Source organism: Acinonyx jubatus, chromosome A1 (assembly GCF_027475565.1).
Source record: "Acinonyx jubatus isolate Ajub_Pintada_27869175 chromosome A1, VMU_Ajub_asm_v1.0, whole genome shotgun sequence".
Lineage (NCBI taxonomy): Eukaryota > Metazoa > Chordata > Mammalia > Carnivora > Felidae > Acinonyx > Acinonyx jubatus.
In genome coordinates, this window is record NC_069380.1 from 145,081,356 (window position 1) to 145,104,404 (window position 23,049).

Sequence of the window (23,049 nt, forward strand, 5' to 3'; positions counted from 1 at the left end):
ACTGTTCTGGGCAAAGAACTTAGAATATCCTCACATATGTGGCTTTTATTCAAATATACACTTGTAATATGACATTCTGGAGCATTTCAAGCAGTATGTATATATTTTATTTTCATATGAAGACTAGACATTGGAAAGGTACTTTCAGCCAATGCTTTAAAGAGATTCAGGTTTTGAAATATATCCCTCAAAACTTGAATGTTAAAAGTATATCCAAAGTTACATGTTATTTTCTGATTAACCAAAAAATTACTGGTTCTTTTGTACCCTTAAAATCTCCTTCTACTTCTTGTCTTTGCTTTCTGCTACATTTTGTTTTATAGTTTATCTTATTGTGCTCCCACCTTTCTTCTTCTTGCCCTTTGGTTTCCCTCCTCCCTCCCCCAAGAACAAGAGAGCCTTCCAGAGAGCACCGCAAGAGTCCAAGCCTGCCAAACCAGCAAGGCTCCTGTTCTCTAGGGAGCCAGCTGTTATTTTCACATCTTGGCTTTCTCTGGGGTTTCCCCTGGTTAGCTCATTGTGCTTTTGACCTTGACAAGGTCTCTTGAGGACGTGCAACATTTGAAAATGAGAAAGCAATTGAAAAACTCTAGGACACACACGCCTTCTCATCTCCACACAGCCTTCGAAGCTTGCCAAAAGCTACCTTTCACGAAGTTCTGCAACTCTTCCTGCCTGCGGCAGGCAGGTAGCGAATAAACCTTGGCCATCAGTCATTTAACATATACAGGTCAGGAAGAGTACCCACTCACCTCTGGACAGATCCATGCCTTACTTATTTAATGGCATACACAGGATTCAGATTTTAAAATAAAAAGCGTGAGGAATAGAGATGGTAGTTTTATTTTTATCATATAGCAATGAGTATTTTAAAATGAATATATTTCATTTAGAAGTCAGCCCAATGCTCAGAAACTGAAAAGTTTAAGCCATTAATGCCTCCACTTGGAATAGATAATAAAATAAGGATAATGGCTTAATTAAAATGAATCATAAATCCAGCTCATTAAGCATTTCCTTTAGATTTTATTCTTTATCTTTTTCTTTAGGATCATAGAATCATAAGGGATGAATGGTAAATCTACCCAACTCTACCCTACGTGTAATTTTTTCCCCCTACAACATCCCTAATGAGTGCATCCAAGTATCTTCTTTCTGGGAGGAGGAAAGTGCTGTCGACTGCTCAGTAGAGCCTGAAGGGTGTAGGGAATATCTCCTACCTAGTTCCTGGAAGGACACCTGCTCCAGGAGGTTGCAGTCTCACGATTCTTTGAAGGCTTTCACTTTAAAGTTAAAACCAATGTCCAAATACACAGGGATAGGGGATATTATTAAGTATTCTTATACTTAGAATTATGTCTGACCAAAAGTAAGAGTGCACTCACTGCTAACTCTTCCTACTGCATAGATTTTGCACAGTATTTCTCAAATATGGTATTGCCTGATATTGAGCCTAATTTTGGCATATATTAACCTTCCACAGTTCTACTTACTTATAAAGTTATGAACCATGTGGGGTGACAAATACATAAAATGCCATTTGTGTCATAAAGGAGATGTAGAAATTATTGTGTGGTTTTACATAATCATAAGGTGTTCCAGAATGAATACAAGGTCTGAGTGTTTCATAAATTAAAGAGTTCAAGCAAAGATCAAAACCCTTGTACAAGGGACTGAGACTTCTAATTTTTTTTTCCTGTGGTTACCTGCACATCATCTCGTAGTATTTTAGAATTACAGGTTTCTGATTTTTTTTTTAGGTACTATTTGCTTATAATCCAACATTGTAAGTAGGTGATGATTTATGTGGTAAAATATTGAGAATTGAACAGACACCAAAAATCCACTGATTTCCCACAAAATAATTTTTCTAACAAGGCTGCCAGAATGTATAAAATTCTACCATTCTTGTTTTTTGGGAAGGGAGTTTGGGGTGTCGTGGTAATCAATGCCACAAGTCTGTGGCTGAAATTCAGAGAACTCGAAGAAAGATGTGCAATATGTAACACACTGGGTGACTGAGGGCCATCAATGTTCATTAGCTTACACCCCCAGCCTGGCATTGAGAACAATGGTTTTTTGTTTGTTTGCTTGTTTTTAGAAGATTGACACTGCACATGATACAGCACTGAGGATCGTTGATGAGAGTGATCTGTTACAGAACAAGTGAAATGTAGGAAGGAGCACTGGCCAGTGAGTCAGGAGCTCGGGGTGTTTGACTGATTGGTCTGCCTCAAGAGAACATTCAGTTTAAGATTCTTGCCAGGCTCCTCGTGACAGGCAATCATGTTAGGGGTCAGCCAGGAAACATCAGCTAGAGAGGGGAGAAGGCAGATACAAAGAACAGAAAAGGGAATCGAGTGTGCGCATGACAAACTTTGCACCCATCTTGTCTAGGGTAAGTCTTGAATCTCATCATTGGATGCAAACACCTAAGTGCCTTGAAATTAATGTTTAAATCAGCCTGTTTGATAAGTAGGCAGTTGCAAAGCAAATAAAAAACAAGGGATAAAAATAAACTTTGATCATCAGAATGAGAATTGCTTGGTTTCCTTTTTTTTAATAAAAAGTATGAAAGAATAAAACTGGGCAACATACATATGCTCATTTTGGAAGGACTGGATTTTTTTTTAAAGTTTAATTTGTAAGTAACAGAAATTTCCTATTTCTATTAGTGTCCAAGACAGTGACTTGACAGATTTGATACCCTTCAAAGACCACAGTTGTCTCCAGGGGAAACAGCAGGCCCTCATTATTATTTTACAGATTCTGCTGTGAAATCTAGAGGACATCATTCAGTTTCACCAAATTATGAAAGCATCGGCAGGACCAAACAACAGATCTTTGCATTGCTGTGTAATTTATATGAAGTCTTTTAAACAATAGGACAAAAGCAATTAGTTGCAGAAAAACAATTTAAAATATGGTATTGGACTATTACTCTTTGTTTTTCGTTCCTTTAAAAGTGTCATTATTATTATTATTATTATTATTATTTAGCAGTTCATTGCCAAAGAAATGTATGTAACAGAAAAAAAGAGAAGGTGTTACAAATCGAAGTTTGCCTTGTAAAAAATTTTTTTTCATGTTGATTCATTTTTCAGAGGCAGAGAAAACACAGCATGAGCTGGGGAGGGGCAGAGAGAGAGGGAGACACAGAATCCGAAGCACCTCCAGGCTCTGAGCTGTCAGCACAGAGCCCGACGCGGGGCTCAAACTCACCCTGAGATCATGACCTAGGCCGAAGTTGCCTGCTTATCCTACTGAGCCCAGGCACCCCTTAAAGTCTGTCTTTTAAAAGTGAATTGCAGATTCTGCAAAATAACCGGTGTTAGTATTGGTTACTTTCTCAATAGGGTACACAGATGAAGTAGCCTCAAGACTTGAGGAATTCTTAGATTAATAAAATGTAAAAAAAAAAAAAAATAAAACAATAAAACTGGGGAACATATTTAAGATGGCTAAACAAGGACATTAAAAATACTCTTCTCCCAAGAAAAAACTCCACCAACATCATTTGAATTCTTTTTATTGTGGTAAAATGTACATAAAATTTGCCACTTCAACCATTTTTAAGTATACATTTCATTGGCATCAATTACTTTCACAGTGTTGTGTAACCACCACCACCAGTATTTCTAAAAATTTTTATCACTTCAAAGAAAAAGCTAATTCCTCCCTGGCATTCCAAACTGGGAGGCAAAAATTCAATTGTCAGCTCCATGATGAGTCATTTGAGAAAATTGCACAGGTTTTAAAAATGGTTCCTTATTTTTGTGACATTTGTTACCACTTGGCTGGTTTGGATCTGTGAGACTAACACTGTGGAAGGTGTTAGTTTCCATAGGGCACACAGACTGGTTCTAGGTAGTTTCACCATAAGCATCCTTGCTGCAAGTATTTTTGCTACAAATACTCAGCTGCATGAATAAATGGTAAAGGCAATTTTGCCATAAAAGATTAAAAAAAAAACAACTGGTTGCACTTTTGGTTTGGTAGTTTGTTGGTTTCATCAACTGGTTGACAGTTTGGTTTTATTTCTTCATTGATGCAGTACTCCCATTTTATGTTACATAAATTTTAGCCTTCGTACAGTGACACAGAGTTTGAACCCATGTTTCCCATAGAGCTTTGGAATGTCTCAAAGGGACAGGTGACAATATGCCAAGAACAAACAACAACATAACAGGCTTTTCTATTGCGATACAAAGCTCAGTTACAGATGTGCATCCTCATATTGGGAAACTGTTAAGTCTCTTAATGAAGGAAGAGATTGTAGAGAAGAAAGAGGAAGCAGGATGCTGAACAAGGAGTTGAATCAACAGGGAAAAAAAAAGTCCTAATACTATGAATGAAAGACTTTGAAGACAAGTGCTTAGGAAGCATCCACAAAACAAAATCAGTTCTTTGCTCGTATTGCCATGACTATACACACATTTTAAATGTATTCAAGTATTTTGTATTTCATAATAAAGTCTTTTTAATTTTGTTATTCCTATTTCATATTTAATTATGCCCCTTTTTTAAAGTTTATTTTTTTTTTATTTTGAGAGAGAGAGAGAGAGAGAGAGAGAGCGAGAGCACACGCAGGGTAGGAACAGAGAGAATCCCAAGCAGACTCCACACTGGCAGCTCAGAACCTGATGTGGGGCTCGAACTCACCAACCATGAGATCATGACCTGACCTGAAATCAAGAGTTGGATGCTTAACCACCTGAGCTACCCAGGCACCCCTCATTATGCCCTTTTAAATGAATGTGCCTTTAAAAATTTTTTTTGTAGTTTTTTATGGCACAGTGGTCTTACTGCCAGTTAGTTAGGCCATGAAAATATCTGCAGCAAAAATGCTTGTGGTGAAGACGCTTACGGTGAAAATACCATACATAAGCCAAACCAGTTGGAGAATGAGCAACTGAGATGGGTTTCTGTCTTCATGGCTGTGCTTAGCATAATCTGCTGCAAATGACCGCTCTGTCTCTCGAGGCCATGCCTTGTTAACATTGTTCCTCCAGCATCAGGTAGTGCCTGGCGGCAACAAGGGTCTAGGACCGCCACGGGCTGGTGCTGCCTAGCGCCTCAGCCGGCTATGGCAGTGAGACGTGGGTGTGACGGGGTTTGCTTTATATCCTGATGTAGCTCCAAGATAAACATATTTTACAGACACAATTAAAGATACCTGTTAAGAGCCCAATATTTAAGCAGAATACATAATTGAGATGTTGGTTTCTCACTGTACCTCACACATTACATTTGAGTAGGATGCATAATTTCGGAAAAAAGCAAGGAGCCTCTTACTCATTTAACTGAGAATATTTTGTTTCCTTCAAACTGGAATGACTCTAGTTTTTTCCTGAAGTTGCTCGCCAGGAGTCAGAGCCTCCCATTGTTTGGCTATGATTCTGTTGTGTCTAGTCAGCTGTGCATCAAAAACTTTTATGAGGGCCCTTTCTGCTGTCTTGGCTGCCCCCCGGGGTCCCCAGACAGCCTTCAGTGTCCTTTCCGAGGGATGGTTGCTTTTAATTTGTCAGAGACAGAGCTTCAGTTTCTTCACCAGCTATTCCTAAATGCAAAGGGTGCTGAGCCTCTCCTCCGGGACTCAGCATTTCAGGAAAAGCCAACCTGAAAAGGCCAGAGGACAGGCTCTAATGATCCATTCTTGCCCTGTCCTCAACTAGCCGATCTGGGTTTGAGACCTTCTTGGATTTGTCTGTAGCCCATCTTTGCTTTCATCTGGAGTTTGAAGTCTGACCTGGGGCACCTGGCTGGCTCAGTTGGTTAAGTGTCTGACTTCAGCTCAGGTCATGATCTCATGGTTTGTGGGTTTGAGCCCCGCAACGGGTTCTGTGCTCACAGCTCAGGGCCTGGAGCCTGCTTTGTATTCTGTGTCTCCCTCTTTCTCTGTCCCTCCCCTGCTCTCTCTCTCTCTCTCTCTCTCTCTCAAAAATAAATAAGCATTAAAAAAAATAAAGTCTGACCTGAAGATACATAAAGGTATGTGTGTTTCTTGCCATTTACTTAAATTCAAAAGAAATAGTTCTATTTGCTTAAACTGTATCTGAAAGGATTTATAAGAAACACAAGCAGCTAATAACTTTGGTAGCCTGTGGGAAGGTAAGGTGGATATTTGGGAGAGAAACCTTGAGAGATTTTCATTGTGTACACTTACATGTATTTAAAAAATTTGGAACTGTGCAAATATATAACCCATGCCCACACTAAATAGAATGATACAAAAATAAACAAAATAGTTGGGGAAATTTAATTGACAAGTAAACGCAAAGCTTTGCCAAAATTATCTCTGGAGAGATGCACAAGAAGATGGTAGCCACAACTACCGTATATTGTGCGATTGCAGGAGTATATTTTTGTAGACCTATGCGTCTGTTAATAAAAATGTTACCTTTAAATATGTCTTCGAAGCGTGAAAGTTTTACTTCATTTTCCCTATTCCCAAGCCATTGACAAAGGTCCTGATTGTTGTCTAGTTTTGACTATAAAGGGTAAATCCAATGCTAGAAATCTGGGAAGTGAGGTCTACTCTTTGCTGTAAAGTGATTACAGCTGTTTGTGACCATCTGTGACCCTGCCATTTGGACTCACACACTATAAGAATACACTTCTCCCCACATTGGCCCTGACCTCCTGGCAGGGCCCACTTTGTTTCCAACTACTGTATAGTCTGTGCCCTGCTAGCTCCTATCAATCTGCAGCTGAACCAAATTACCTAGAACTGTGGCTTTCCGATGTCCTTAAACAGCACGTGTCCTTTCTGTCAAGACCTGCATTATCTGATGTGATGTGCTATGGAGCATTCTCTTAGATATTGACCATATCCATCTTCCTTTCCTTGCCTTAGAGCTAAATGGATTCTGTAATGGGAAACTGCCCACACCAAAATATAGTATTGTTTTGAGTGATGTTTATCATGAATGTGCGCTGTGTTATTGTCTTATCCAAGTTTCATAGTAAAAAATAAGGATAAATGTTGTCATTGTTTTAGAGCCTAGAGGTTGATCTATGGCAATATTTGATTAAAAAAAAAAAACATTTTTTTTCCCTTGGGACAGTGGAACTTTTTCTTCCCATAGGATATATTAGACAAACCTTTGCCACATATATCTGATAAAAGGTGAGCTTCTCTGCTTGAAACAGGTATTAGGAGCCTCCAAGTAGCTCTAAGGGATCCATCCATTGAACACAGTGTAAAAATCTTTGTTCTCAGAGGTAAACCTGAAACTGTGTTAATATCCTGAAAAATACTCTGTCTCTTCTCTGTTTTTCTAGCAGGAAGAAGTAAGTTGTGATGAGAGTGTTTAGCTCTGTCTGCTAACTTCTTTGTGGGCTTTTTTTTCCATGTTCATGATTTGTTCATGTATGTTTTTGGTAGTTATAATTCTTTGATTAAACATATGGGCTCTTGTATTGTGTTACTTAACCTTTCTGTGATTCTTTTTCTCCTGAGTAAAATGGAGTCAAGCCACCTTCTTCCTAGATTCTTGTGTGAGTTAGATGAGGTAATTTGCTTAGAACTTAGCCTTGTGCCTCGCACACCGTTAAGTGCACAGTGACTCTTACTAACCAGCATTTGCTGAGATCCAAATTGTGCCAGGTATGCAAACCAGCTTCTCTCTTCCACATTGGCTTCTATCCTGTGCTCTTTCAGAAGACAGTTCCTAGAAAGTATTGCTTCCTGAGAAATTGACATCTCATCAACTTTCTTTGATTCTTCTAATCTAGTAGTTCTTAGCAGGACAGGAGTACACCCGGGACCACCACCTTGAAGCCTTTTCAGAAAACCTAAATCTATCTACATCTATAGAATCTAACTTCTTCCTGCCTCCTCCTCAATTTCCCTGGGGGTTCCAGACAGTCTTCACTTGGGGACAGGGATGGCATGTATTCATTGGCAGCTGTCCCCTGCTCCACCTTACTCCTCTAACTCCTCTTAAGAATCACGATGGTAGCAGGATTTCTCCAAGAAATAGGAATAGTTCATAAGAATAGTTTCTTCAGGGTCCAAGGCCAAATGTTTTTTTGTAGTGATTTGATTTCTTCTGAAACATAGTTGTATCGACGGAATACAATAAAATGAGAGCCATTCTCACCTATTAATTCACTCAACAGTCTTCAAGAGTTGGTTCCTGTTTGGGTTAGGAACATGAGGATTAACCTGCCTGAGTCTGAATCTCAGCTTCCCCCTTAATAACCATATGACCAGAGGCAAGCTTTGAACCTTTCTCAACTTCAGTGAGGATAACCACCTTCATTCAGTGCTGTGGTGAGTCCTAAACGAGATGACTGCGGTAGTGCATTTTCTGTTGTGGATCACACACAGTTAGTGGTTTTAAATGTTAATATTAGCTTATATTATTGCCATTGCTTCATCCAATGTAACTGGCCCCAGGACTAGAGATAACCTTACTACCATTGTCAACTCAGCGTTATCTACTCTGGTTAACAATTTTCAGATTTTAAATTTATGTTATCAAAGACTTTTATGCATAACGAACTAGTATTTAATTACTATTATTTTAAACCAAATCATAGTGATAGAGAGATTAAGGAATACATTACAGGAAAATAAAATAAAAAATAAAATTTGAATATTTCACTAATAGGGTGAATGACATTCCTAATAAAAATATACTTTTCAGGGTTTTAAATGTCCTACAGGTTTCTTTCAAAGGGTATGGGGAAACCAAAACATTAGCATGAGTCATTTATCTTCATTAGGCTGTAATTAACCACACACTCTTTAATTAGTGGAAATGTGGCTTTATGTGGTAAAGGGGTAGAGATCAAATCTACTTGTCTCTGCTCAGACCACTTCCACTTTGTGGTGAAATGTAAGGTCAAATTATCCGTAATTTGAAGAAAAGACATTGTTGGTTTTATACACTAGTATGGTTAAAGTCTTCACTTAGTATGCAGGACATCAAGATAATACTGTCACAGAGTCAGCCCTGGAGGCATAAGGGATCTTTTGCTTCTTTAGTTAATAAACAATCATAAATTGATAGTCGAGAATGTGTCAAGTATTAAGTTGAGTGCTGAAACAAATGAAAGGTAAGTTGAACACAAATGCCCAGGTGGGCAAGGCTGAGGGAAGTGATGGGAACACCAAGGTGCTGAGAACAACAGGGAGTGGGACGGACCATGCCATTGCAGTGAGCGCATGCTCCATTCTGAAGGGGAGCAGGATACCGATTCCTGCTGATGCTGTCCAACGGGGAATGCAGGTTGAAAAACAGCAGGTCCTTGGAATTTTCAGCAGATGCTAGGAATGAAGATTTTCATGCAAATATCTCCAATTTTAAAATGTTTGCAATTAATTTAGCTTTTTAAAAAAGCTACACGAAAAAAAATACCGCATTTCAGTGAGCAGGATTCAGACTCTGGGAAGCAAATATGTGGTATCTGCATCCTCTTTCCCCCTACCTGTTGGTATTGAGCACCTCCGAAGCTCAGACGGGGCTGTCTCCTTATCTCTACCTGCATTTCCTCCTTCTCTAGGTGTTCTCAGCTGATCCATGGCTATAAATAGCACTATGTGCTGACGATTCCAAAACTTTCTAGCAGTGTAATTTTCCCTGAGCACCAAATCAATAAATCCACCTATCTGCTGGGCATGTATTGGATGCCGAATAGACAACTCGAGTCCCTCTTCCCCTGCCCAAACCTGTTCTTCCCCCAATTTTCCTCCATTTATTTATGCCTCTACCATCTGTTCATTTGTTCAAGGCAAAATCTCGAAGTTGAGCTTGATGTGCCTCTTTCCCTTCATCTCTATATCTATCTCTGCTCCTTTTGTTTTCTAATTGGTTCATCTCCACCACCATAGTTTCTCATCTAAAGTACCTCAAGACCTTCTTAAATATCTTACCTTTCCACTTGGCACGTCATAATTCAGTATTAATGTGGACTTTTGTATTTGTAAACCATATGACATTACTGTCTTGCTCAGAACCTTGTAACCACTTTCAAATGCTTTTAGAATAAAGTCTGAACTCTAGACCAAATACAAAGCAATGTGGTCTCACTCCTGCCTACTCTTCCAACTCATCTTAAATCACACCCTCTTCCCTGTGAGGCTGCAGTGCCTCCAGCTTCTTTCCAGCCTAAAGACACCATGTTAGTCCTATCACAGAGAATTTTCATTTCTCACTCTTTCTACCTGGAGTGCTCTGTCCCTGGCTTTTGATGTGACTGGTTCCTGCTTACTATTCAGATCTCAGCTCACAGAACCCTGCTTGACTCTCCTCTACAGCATTTCATCCCATGCCCCCCCTGGAGGCCCCCTCACAATCTTAGTATACTGTAGGCAGTTTACAAAAACCCATTACTTTATTCATCTTTTAAAATAAGGTATTCTGTTTCCTTGAAAACATTTCAGGGAAGTACAGTATTAAGCATCTAATCAGCTTTTCATTATTTTACGCTACAAGACTCCTTGTTAATGATTGTGTGATAAAAGAAAAAGCAAAGTGAGAATTAAAAATAATTATATGCAGATTTTGGAGATTTAAAACGTATCAGTATAACTTATGATACTTTTCAAAAGAAAGTAATAATTATTCATAACCCACATTACACTAGGGAAGAAAACTTTAAAATTTACCCATCTATTCTTAAAAAAACAAAACAGGAAAAATAAACTTGTGTGAAGATGTTAATTATTTTTTCTTACCAACATAATTAGCCACAGATAATCAAAAATCCATAGTGAAAAAATAGAGTCCTGTAACTAAGAACATAAGAAATTTACATAATGCCTATCGTGACTTATAAGGAAACCTACCTATCTTCAACCTCCACATCTCTTGTTCACCTGTGCTTTCACTATAATTCAGTGAATAACTCTGTAACTCTGAGCCAAATACACAGACATCATTTCCAATGCTTTCCAGGAATAAGACAAAGCAAGCATGATTACAAATAGAATCATCTAGAAGTGGGAATCTCCATACTTCAAGGATAGGTTTTCAGTGGTGTTCTTATTTAAAGTTTATAATCCCTCTTTAGAAACAAGGTAGGACACTCCTTTTTTTCCTTCTTCACCTAACTGACCCACTTGACTATAGTGAATGTTCCCTGTTCTAACATGCCTTGTTAATTCATATGTGATGGACTGTCGAATTTATGTGTTTTTATCTTTAATGTCCCTGACCCTTCTGAGTGGGCAGGGTTGGAAAAGGTAGTTCTGGAGAATTCTTGTTTAACTTCAGTTGTTCAATATACTTCACAGAATAATCCATAAGTGTGTGAAAACATACTAATCAGAGCTCATACATGTGGTAACTAGTCACTGAGTAAGCATAAAAGTCAAGTAACCAACATATGTAATTTAAATAAGATTAAAATACCTACTCTTTGTATTGACTACATTTTTGAGGGCACATATGTTTAGTGCTACTACAATACACACAAAATATTTCTGAAGGTTTATAGAAATTTTACATTTCTTATTCTTTCATTGTCTTCATTTTGAAATAAAAATATTTCCATAACAAAGATTTATCCCCACTGGATATTATCAGTTTGATAACCCCTAATTGAATATTTTAACTTTTTACCATTTTGGTAGATTTTTCTATTCCAAAAGACTCTCCTAAAATAGTAATTTTCTACCTCACATTTAAAATAAAGCGCCAAATCAATAAAGAAATCTAAATCTATTTTTTCTTGATATCTAGTAAAGTCAAAGAAACATAGCATGTTGAAATTACTTTAACATTAAGCCATTAAGCTATAGGTCAGTGCTTTAGCTGAGTCAACATTGGTTCTTGCAAAACTGCAACCAAAGGGAAAGGTTTCTGTATTAAATGGATTTTCTCAGTATTTGGGAAAGTTTCCAAATAATTATTGGTTTCCTGCATGATTTGCGCATATCAGCACCTGAATGGAACAGAGAAAGCAATGGCTGTTGGTGTGAATTTGTTGCTACCTGAAGAGATTTAAAAAAAATTTTTATGTTTATTTATTTTTGAGACAGAGAGAACTGGGGAGGGGCAGAGTGAGAGGGAGACACTGAATCTGAAGCAGGCTCCAGGCTCTGAGCTGTCAGCCCAAAGCCTGGACATGGGGCTCAAACCCACGAACTGTGAGATCACGTCCTGAGCCAAAGTCAGACACTTAACCAACTGAGCCATCCAGGAGGGCCCAAGAGATTTTTAAATGTAGGTTTTTATACCTGGAAATATTATAAAATGTGTTGCTTTAATGTGCTTTATAGAATAACATAGAATCAGCCTTCTAGGTTACTCAGTAACAAGTTTAGAAATATTCTTAAGATGTATTTTATGAGTTTAAATCTACTAAGTGATAAAAACTTTAGTGAGTATGGATACAAAGTTCTAAACAATAAGAGTTTTTTGTTTAGTAGCTCTTTACTCTTTTCTCCATGTTTCCACCTCTGTTTAACACTTACTTTGTTCTTTTTTGGTTACCTTTTGTTGCCATAATTTTGTTGGTAATCTCACTGAGGACGCGGTCTGTCCTTCCTCAGAGAATAACCCAGTGCTTTGCTTGAAAGAGGCCAATGTTCATCAAGTGCCTGACTTCAGATTTTCTCAAAAGGACACACAAATGCAGAGAAGGCTAGGGCATGGGCTAGCAGATGCAAAGTTGGTATCAAATATACGTATTTCTGAATCAAGATTAAGGAATTTATAGAAATTATATATTAATCTATAATCATTTAATCTCTTGCCTTTTCTATTCATGAGCATTGAGTACGTATGTATACATGTATAATTATACAATGTGTGTGTATCCAGGACTATATAGTTGAAGAAAGGTGTTGCCATGTTTGACTTTTATCTGTAATTTAAAGAAACTGCTTTTTTGAATGCTTCTGTTTAAATAAAAGTAATAGTAGGTAATGGTGTTCTCTCTGTGGCATTCCATAATTTTTCCATCAGTTATCATAGTCCTTAGTTCTATATTCATAGTAATGTCTGTTTCATCCTCTTACCGGATAAAAAGCTGCATGAAGACAAAGACTGTGTGTTCTGTTCATCATTCTGTCCCTAATGCCTGTAAGAGTAGGTGCTTGCCACAGACAGAATGTCTGTATGCTCTCAAAATTCCTATGTTAAGGACAGCTGGGTGCCTCAGTCAGTAAGCATCTGACTCTTGATTTTGGCTCAGGTCATGATCTCACAGTTTATGAGTTCGAGCTCTGCATCGAGCTCCACACTGATAGTGTGGAGCCTGCTTGGGATTCTCTCTCTTTCCCCCTCTCTCTGCCCCTCCCCACTCATACTTTCTCTCTCTCAAAATAAATAAACTTAAACATTTTTTTTCATATGTTGAACACTGATCCCCAAGTAATGATTTGTAGAGGTAGAACCTTTAGTATGTGATTAGGTCATGAGTATGAGTCCTCATGAATGGGATTAGTGCCCTTATAGAAAAGAGACAGGAGGGCTACCTTGTTCTTTTCTACCTTGTTCTGTGAATCATGAAGCTAGCTCTCATCAGACACCAAATATTCCAGTGCTATGATTTTGGACTTCTCAGCCTCCAGAACTGTGAGAAATAAGTTTCTGTTATTTGTAAGCCAGCCGATTTATGGTATTCCCTTATAGCAGCCCCACTAAGTGCATGTACGTTTGTGTGCAGTACATGATTATTTTCCTTCTTTTGATGGCTCATTTATTATATTCATATTCTTAGTTTGACCAAATGATAAGCCTGTGTTTAATATAGTTGGTTCTTATTATCGTATTTGGCTTTATGTCCTATCGTAAACTAATAGATTTCAGAAAGTTCATTCAATACTCATGATGTTGCTAAGTTTTATAATTTTATGGTTAACTTTGCTGATATTTTATAGCCAGTAGTTTCTAGATAGAATTATCAATAGTATATATATTTCTGTAAGTGCGACTTGGAAAATATACTTTATCTTTGTGGATTTTAAATTTGTGCCAAATAGCATTATTCTGCCTCAAAACTACAAAAATGAATTAATTTAACTTTTCAAGACAGACTCAGAGTCCAAATGAGTTTTAAGTGGAAGAGAGAAAATTAAGCTGGAATAACACTTATCCCGTTCTCACATTAAACTTTGGCTCTGCAGACGGTTTGTGATCATACATTATTAAATTCATTCCACCCATTGTGATCCACTCTGCACCACCAGATCCCAACTCTGCAGATATTACATAAGGAACAGGATAGCACTGCAGTGACCAAACATAAATCGAACACTCTTCAAAGCTGCCTACACACATCAGGAAGATTGCTGCCTCCTGCCTCTGGTGGACTCTCATGGAGCGTAACATGCTGTGTGCAGGATGGGAGCCATGCATACGAGCAAACAAAATTTGCTACCACACTCCCAATCGTCCTCCTCATCGACTGCCTGTCATTCCACGAACTAGAAAGACACCTCATGGCTTTGGTAACACTGAATAGGGCTGGATTAGAAAAAGTACCTGGATTCTGGTCTTGCATTTATTCAACAAACATGTATTGATCACCTACTATGTGCCAGGTAGTGGTTCAGGTGACTGGATATATCAGACGAAGATCCCTGTCTACCCTTGTGGAGTGGATGGACACATGAAGCAGAGATGGATACAATTACATAAAAATAAGTAGAGTAGAGGGGTGCCTGCATGGCTCAGTCATTTAAGCACCTGACTTCGACTCAGGGCATCATGCCCTGCTTCATGGTTCGAGCTCCGCACTGGGCTCTGTGCTGACAGCTCAGAGCCTGGAGCCTTCTTCAGATTCTCTGTCTCTCTCTCTCACTCTGCCCCTCCCCTGCTCATGTTGTGTGTATCAAAAATAAATGAATAAATGTTAAAAATAATAAGTAGGGTAGATAATCAGCGCTACAGAGAAAAGGAAGAGAAGGTGTGAGAGAGATCGGGGTGTCCGAGGAGGGGCAGAATGCTGCTGAGAGAGAAATTTCATTAAGAAAGTGAGAAATGAGCCCAGATTTGAAGAAAGGGAGGGCATTAGCTGAGAGTCAATTCCCTCATCAGCCATGCAACCTGGGACAAGCAAGTAAAGGCTGTGAGTCTTGATTTCCTCATTTGTACAATGGGCTATTGGTCTAGATGATCTACACTAGTTCTTTTGAATTCTCAAATTCTATAAACTATGATTTAACTTATGCCAGCATTACAGAATGGAAGCAATCCTATAGTGTAAAGTGTCACATATGCTAAATGCTGTGAATGACACAGGACTTAAATGTTCATTACGATAGCAATAATTTGGAAGTATCTCATTACACTCACTCGTTTTTCAACAAACGTATGTTAAGCACCTACTATGTGCCAAGCACTACTATACAGTTGGGGCATTACAAAGCTCACGGTCTGATGAGGCAAGGGAGGCACGTTAGTTAGCAAAAAGGAACGCACATTAAACTGGAACAGAGGAGTCGTTTGGGACACACAGCGAACGGAAGGACCAACCACAATGAGTGGGAATGTCCATTTCTGTCAAGGGTTCCTGGTACACATTATCTTTCTTTTTAATATTCTTTCAAAAAATTTAAAGTAGCTTATCTGTGTTTACCTAGTAAGTATGTTAAGGGAAATATTACTTATGTTTGGAAAGCTTCAGTTTCCATAGGAAAGTAAAAATTATAAGATGATGTTTAACAATGTTGAACAAATCTTAAATTGTGAAATTAAGGAGGACAAAGAGGCAACTTATAAAATGTTTACTCCCTTAGAGCTAAGGTAATGATATGGTTCTGTTAACAAATGAATTTGAAAAGATAACCACTGGTTTTCCACTGGTATTTGTGCTCCTTTTTCTATTTAAAAGTCAGGGTTTTGTTGTTGTTGTTGTTGCTGCTGCTGCTGTTATTATTTTTATTATTTTCTTCACAACTATTTATTTATTTATTTTAAATGTTTGTTTATTTTTGAGAGACAGTGAGAGACAGAGCACAAGCTGGGGAAGGACAGAGACAGGGAGACACAGAATTCAAAGCAGGCTCCAGGCTCTGAGCTGTCAGCACAGAGCCTGATGCGGGGCTCACACTCACGAACTGCAAGATCATGGCATGAGCTGAAGTCAGGCGCTTAACTGAGTGAGCCATCCAGGCGGCCCTCAACTTTTTATTTAAATTCCAGCTAATTATCATACAGTGCAATATTAGTTTCAGGTATAGAATTTAATGATTCAACACTTCCATACAACACCTTACGTTCATCACAAGTGCCTTCCTTAATCCCCATCACCCATTTAGCCCATCCCCTCCACCCATAAAAACCAGTTTTCCATGATGGTTAGGAAGTAATAACCACAACGACAACAGCTATTATCTAATGGGAGCTTATTGTGTGCCAGGTTCAGTACTAAGCACTTTTCCATGTATTACCTAATTTAATTCTCACAAAACTTTTTGGAATCAGTGATCATGCCCAGTTTCCTAGATGTGATAACTGAGACTGGAAGAGATCAATTGTCCAAGCGCTAAAGCCAGTAAGTGGCATAATGGGTAAAACTCTTGAATTTGCCGTCAGAAGACCTTCTCTTGAACACCAGAGGCAGGAAGTGCTGGCTCTCTGACCTGGATAAGGTCAAACAGTTACATGTTCAGGATAACTGTACCTGCTTTGCTTTTCACATTGGTCAATGGGAAAAGGACCACAACATTTCTCTTCTGTCTTAAGACTTGGACTTTAAAAAGCATATTCATCATCTCTGAACTTCTACTAGTCATTGAAAGTCTACACAAAGAGTTTTTGGGCCTGATCCAAATATTTAAAAAATTGTGCTTCTGTGTATTTTGGATTTCCATACAAAATCCTTCCCAAAGATCTCAAGTTTCAAAGGATTTGGAAGTTGTTTGACTAGGCACATTATGAAATGAGGAATATAATCCATTATTTGAGAGGGTTATGGAGAAGGCATTAACGAGAACTGTCTCTTCCTGTACAAGTACTTGAGGAAATGGCCCTCTCCTATATTGAGAGCAGTGCATGACAGCCAATGTAATATCTTGACTGCTCATTTTTAGCAGACTTTATGGTCAAGTGACATTTGCTTTCTTGTGTAACCAAATTGATTCAAGAAAAAAAAAAGAATAAATTAGTATGCCTGCAATTGTATTTAAAGCTGTGTTTCCCCCCATGGGAATCTGGGAGACTTTTCATCACCAGAAAATTCTTTTCACTAGAAACACTTTGCACAGGGACCTACCCTTGCTGGTTTTTTTTTTTTTTTTCCTGGTAATCTGACTTTTTTTAAAAAAAACCAGATTAAGTTTTTTTGTGCCTATATCTCCATAGAACCTTCTAAAACAAAATTGGCAGGAAGCCTTCAGAAAATTAATTAGGTAACTCTTATGCATGAGATTCAAGGATGTATTAAAGTGTTGAACATCTTTACCATTGCAGCCAAGGAGAATTTGAGGGTGATGAGCATTATTCCTCTGGGTGTTACTTAGGCCTGGAGAACTTAGAATACAAAAATCGATATTTAATGAAAAATGGGAGATAGAAGAAGTATTTTTGCAGTAACATGAATCTTGAGCAATTTTCTATCCCTGAGAGAAGCATATACTGCTCTTCAGTCCAGTTCAGGAATCTGAGATTTAGATTCCTAATTTAATCATCTGACTGCAAAATTCATAGAAAATTCACAAGGATTTCAGCTCCCTTGAATCCTTTCTGGGCCAAGTTTGATTAATAACAGTTCCAAATGTGAGAAAATAATGTAGTATTTCAGCAAATAATGAAGGTTGCCTACTTCAGTGATTATCTACTTTGCTGTCTGCTTTACTTTTGTATTGTAAAAGACAACGGAAATTGTGGCAGACCACTGGAGGTGTTTCTCTGAAGGACTGAAGAATATGAAAGTTCCATCTGAGTACAATCATAAAGGAAAAAGAAAACTTTTTATTAAACAAAAGTAAAGATGATGAATATTTAGAGCAATTTTAAAATAAATTCTGACTTACGGACCTAGCATCAGAATACTGTCCCAAATCACCTTTCATTAACAACTTCCACAAGCAAAGTATAGGCCTATGAGTGTTATTACTTGAAAGCTGTGAGTAACTTTCTAAGAATAGGAATTTACAATTAAAATGAGGTGGACTACCAGGTCACTTAAAAAAGTTGGGTAGTGTATGCAAATGATCTGGATAATTCTGATCCCTGTGTAAGAAATTCCTTTGCACTAAATTTCAGCAGAATATATGGGTTGGAAAGGCAGGAGCAAACCAAGTTTTCCTTGCTGAGATAACTTGAGTCTTAGAGACTCCCCAGAGTAATTTTTAACATGTTAACACGTTTTAAAAATAATATTTGCATACTCTGGGTGCACTTTAGACTAAACGGTTTGTACATAGTTCATAATGTCACAGGAATTTAATAATTACTTGAAACCACAGCTAGAATTTATTTTATAGAGCGCTTCAAACTGCTACTGTTAATGACTAGGTATTCCTATTTTGGCTGCATTTAATTCTGTGATTAGATGTTAAAGGATGTTATCCCTCATTAGAAAATCTCTATGTGTAAATACCGTATAGTCTTTGGGAGACAGCCTGGATTCTACTATACACATTCAAGGGAACAGCTGAGTCAGCAGCTTGCATAGTAAAATTTATGATTATATAATTCCTTTTCATGGTCCAACATTGGAAAACTTAAAGCTGCGGGAAGCAAAGAGAACTGAAAGAGAGATGTCTAAAATAGCTAGACGTCATCAAATTCAGAATTCGATTTGTGTAGTCATAATATAATACAGGAAAATACTTCTAGCCAGACTAGCATTTGACCTTCACCAACCATACTTTCCAACAGTGGATGCGGTTTTTGGAGTCTATGCTTTTGACCTTGAAGATGTAACTTAATGTTTTATGTCTCTTAGCAAACTTACAATACCTCTGGTCCTCAAACCGAGCTCATCTAAAATTAATATCTTCGTGTGTTTGAACTGTTAAAGTCTATAATTCTTATTTTAATTATTCAGCCTACAAGGGCAAAGAGAGAAGCTGCAAACTATCTTTTTCTTATTGCATAAGTCTGTCGGCTTTCTTAGTGCAGGATGTCCCTCGTCTGAAGCTGGGACTGAGGAAACAGCTGCATTCTACTGCAGCCTTAAATCCTGCTACAGCTCTCAAGCTTAGGATTCAGCTGAGCTGCAAAATATGCAGGAGCAGCACATTGGTCTATGGGAACTAAAGCTTTGCCAGAGATTGTCGTAAAGTGAGTTACTCTTTCCTGAACCTTAGCTTGTCCCACTTTCATTTTCACATGGTTTTTCTTAATGATTACTCGAACAGAATGACTTTCCATCGTGAGTTTTACTTCCTATTTCTCCCTCCTTTCACTTACATTTAAATAAACTTTATGCCCTTCATTCTACTTGGAAGACACCAACCGTAGTAAAAAGCCCTGAACAAATTGCATCAGCCCCTTGCAGTTGGACATTCCTAAGCCATTCTGCTTTAATTGTCCTCAATTCTTTACTGTAATGCAATAGCATTCAAAAACCAGAAAAGCATGTTCACCAATTAACAGAAAGGAAAAGAAAAAGCCAATGCAGCAGAGCTAAAATTAAGAAACACCAACCAAGCACCCCAACTCCAAGTAACTTGAAATTAATTTGACTTTCATGAGAACCTGCGTTTTCTTACCTTGGATGTGAATAACTCTGTCATGATCTAGAGTATAGTTGTCTGAATGATGATCGGCCCAGCAGATTGAAATCAGCACCAGGAGAAGTAGACTCTTCATCATCTTTATAACCCAAAGAATCTTCTTCACTGTGAGAGCATCACATACAAAGAGGCTTGTGAGATTTGGAACCCTTTGGAGTGTTGCACTGCACAACTTATTACCGCCTTATCATCATAGAATGGGTCTGTAAAAATATTTAACCCAATCTGTTCAGAAAGTTACTGTAGCTGTCTTTGGGAGCTGAAGACTGCAGCTTTGAACAAACCCAGTTTCCCTTATGCAGCCAGAGTCCAAATAGTGTTTAACTCTATCTTTGCAGAATTGTAAATCTAGAGATGTAAATCAGTATTGTTTTGATATAGAGAGTTACAATTAGTTACAAAAAGATATGGCAAGGATATAAAAAGACTTTAAAAATTATTTTGATCTCTGAATTTGAAGTATTACTTAACAAAACCACCATCTGACATAGCTGCCCTGCACGTGAGTATCACCGGGTCTAATTAGAAACTGAATCTTAAACCGGAGCAAATGAAAAACATTTGCATGAAACTTGACATCGTCATTCATTTTACATGTGGATTCCTAAGCAAGTTGGGATTTGCTTGTTCTAAGGAAGAAGAAGAAGAAGAAGAAGAAGAAGAAGAAGAAGAAGAAGAAGAAGAAGAAACAAACAAACAAAAATCCCTGATTAAGTAAAAGCAGCACATTTATTACAGATTCACTTACCATCTTAAACACTGCTTGGGTTGATGGTGAAGAGTTGAAGATTATGGACAAACTAGGTTAGAGTTGTGCATGGTACCACTGCAGTCATCCTGATTGATTTTTCATTCATTCCTCCCTAAAATGCTGACGCACCAACTTAGAGTGCCAGGTGGGGTCTCTGCAGTCAGCAGAGGCACGGCTGCAGGGAGCGTCCCTGCCAGCCTCCCAGGGCAATTATGCAAATGAAGGGCTGAGACGACAGCTAAGCACAGCCCTGGTCCTAAGTGAAAGAGGCAGAGCCCTCACTTGGCTGTTCTTTACTGCGAGACCAATTTGATCAAAGGGGACACAATGCCCCCAAACGTTGTCATTGGAAGGGCCAAAAAGTGACTCCAAGTGATACAAACCTTATGACCTTGGCAATAGCTGCCAGGGAAGAATTTGAGTGTAGCTCCTCTGTTTCCATGTAAAAGCCGAGGCAGATATTAACAAGGGCTTTCTTTTTTTTCCCATGCACATCGCAGCCTTAACAACACTTGGCTATTTTTAAAACTGAAATTGCACAGTACTGGCTTCTCACACTAATTTGTTTCTTCCAGGAAAGCCTGACTCCCTGGAATACTCATTACAGAGCACTGAGTCTGTTCCTGGAGGTCCTTGCAGGCCTGCCTTGACTCCAGAGCCTGATGACACATGAGACACAGGTGTCCCCGTCTCTCCTGGGACAGAAATCCCTCTTTGCGTTCTCCTAACACTGGGCATTGCTGTGGTGCCTGTGGCTTCAGTCTTTCAGGTTAGCTTGAACCCTTTTCTTTCTCTTCCTTATGACACAGAAAGAAGACAGTGGATGAGCAAATGAAGAAACTTACTTTTCCAGGACACTGAGGGTGTCACTTTTAAAATGTTATTTGATTTGCTCATCTTATTTTCTGAAGTTCACTTGACTGTGTCTCTGAGGGTTTTTTGGAAATGCTTGTTGTTGTTTTTTTAATTTTAAAAATATTAATTTTTGAGAGAGCGAGACACACACAGAGCATGCGTGGGGCAGGGGTAGAGAAAGAGGGAGACAGAATCCAAAGCAGGCTCCAGGCTCTGAGCTGTCGGCACAGAGCCCAGTGTGAGGCACGAACCCATTAACTGTGAGATCATGACCTGAGCCAAAGTCGGACACGTAACCAACTGAGCCACCCAGATGCCCCAGAAATGATTACGTTTTTGAAGATACTGACTTTTGTCCATAGGATTATTATTAACAAATATTACCTCTTTTCAGCCCACAACTGTACTTTGGGTGAATACACATAATAAAAGTGATCTTTTCGAATTTGGAATATAATGGGGACAATTCCATACTCAAGCATAAGACAGTGGGGAAACCAACACAAGAGGTATCATGGGCTCTCACCCTGCTACAGGAATCAAAGGAGAGGGAAATGTGGGGCCACCTGGGTGGCTCCGGTGGTTAAGCATTGACTTTGGTTCAGGTCATGATCTCAAGGTTGGAGAGTTCGAGCCCGTGTTAGGCTCTGTGCTGACAGCTCAGAGCCTGGAGCCTGCTTCACATGCTGTGTCTCCCTCTCTCTCTGCCCCTCCCCCTCACTCACACTCTGTCTCTCTCCTTCAAAAATAAACAAACATTTAAAAAGTTCTTTTTTTAAAGGAGAGGGAAATGTTGAAGAGGGAGTGGGAGGAAAGCATATATAATTTCATCACTTAAAGAGCGGAAAAATTCTAAGTGAGGGATCAGATGAGCAGAAGCAGAGAATTTGCTATGTTAATTTCCACATTTGCGTGGTCATTTACAGCAAAATTTATGAACACACACACACATACACATACACATGCACACTGTTACAGTTGAACATCCTAGACCTACAATCATCCTCATTTTTATTCACTTCTACTTAAAGCATATTCCACACAAATTTGTGCATCTCCTTTAATTCCATACCAGAGAATTAGAAATTGTATCACTGGAGGTTCTTTCCATTGAATTAACATATTCATTGTCCAACAGCTCAATTTTAAAATGCAAACATCCCAGGTGGGGTGAGGGGTATAAATAATAATAACAATAATAATAACAACAGCAGTTCCTTTTAATTGAATGTCTACTATTTGCCAAGTGCTATACTAAGCACGATACCTACAATGCCTTGAGACCGTGAGACCAAAATTTCCATTTTTCCTGACACGGACAGTTACCTTGCTGAAGGTCACACATCTAGTAAGTTGTATTTGCTTTCAAGCAAAAGCAACCCCTACCCTGAGCTACGCTTGTTGCTCTGAAAGTGAAACTTGTTATTTGTTTTATTGCCTTTTTTATTTAGCCTCTTTAACTTGAACCTACCAAGCTCTTAAAACCTTAATTTGTGTTATATGTGAATATAAACTTTTTTTTTCCTACAGCTTATAGATGAGAAGTCAGATGGCAGTTTTGTAATATGACTGTGCCCTGCCTCACCTGTGATACCAACCTAGGGCCACAAACACTGCCTTGGTGCTCACGTGTGTACACACACACACACACACACACACACACACACACTGACACACACACCATCTTCATTTTAACAAGGATATGGCACATCTTCAGTGATTTGTGATTCAAATACAGGCGTGGGTCGGTGCACACTTTCAAGCACCCTCACTGGCGTTAACACACTCCAGGCAGGAT

At 38.6% G+C, this 23,049-nt stretch overlaps 1 protein-coding gene across 5 annotated transcripts in view; it reads right to left on the bottom strand.

The window, feature by feature from the left end:
• HAPLN1 (hyaluronan and proteoglycan link protein 1) overlaps positions 1 to 23,049 on the bottom strand; it is a 70,557-nt gene that overhangs the window by 12,940 nt on the left and 34,568 nt on the right. For 3 of the 5 annotated variants that reach the window (XM_027038818.2, XM_015074919.3, XM_015074921.3), the window contains exon 2: positions 19,622 to 19,750. In XM_027038818.2, coding sequence (XP_026894619.1) covers positions 19,622 to 19,724 — 103 coding nt within the window. In that variant the 5' untranslated portion in view covers positions 19,725 to 19,750. Of the gene's footprint in view, positions 1 to 19,621; positions 19,751 to 20,393; positions 20,918 to 23,049 lie in introns of those variants that run through there. The other 2 variants (XM_053224645.1, XM_015074920.3) reach the window with 2 other exon arrangements.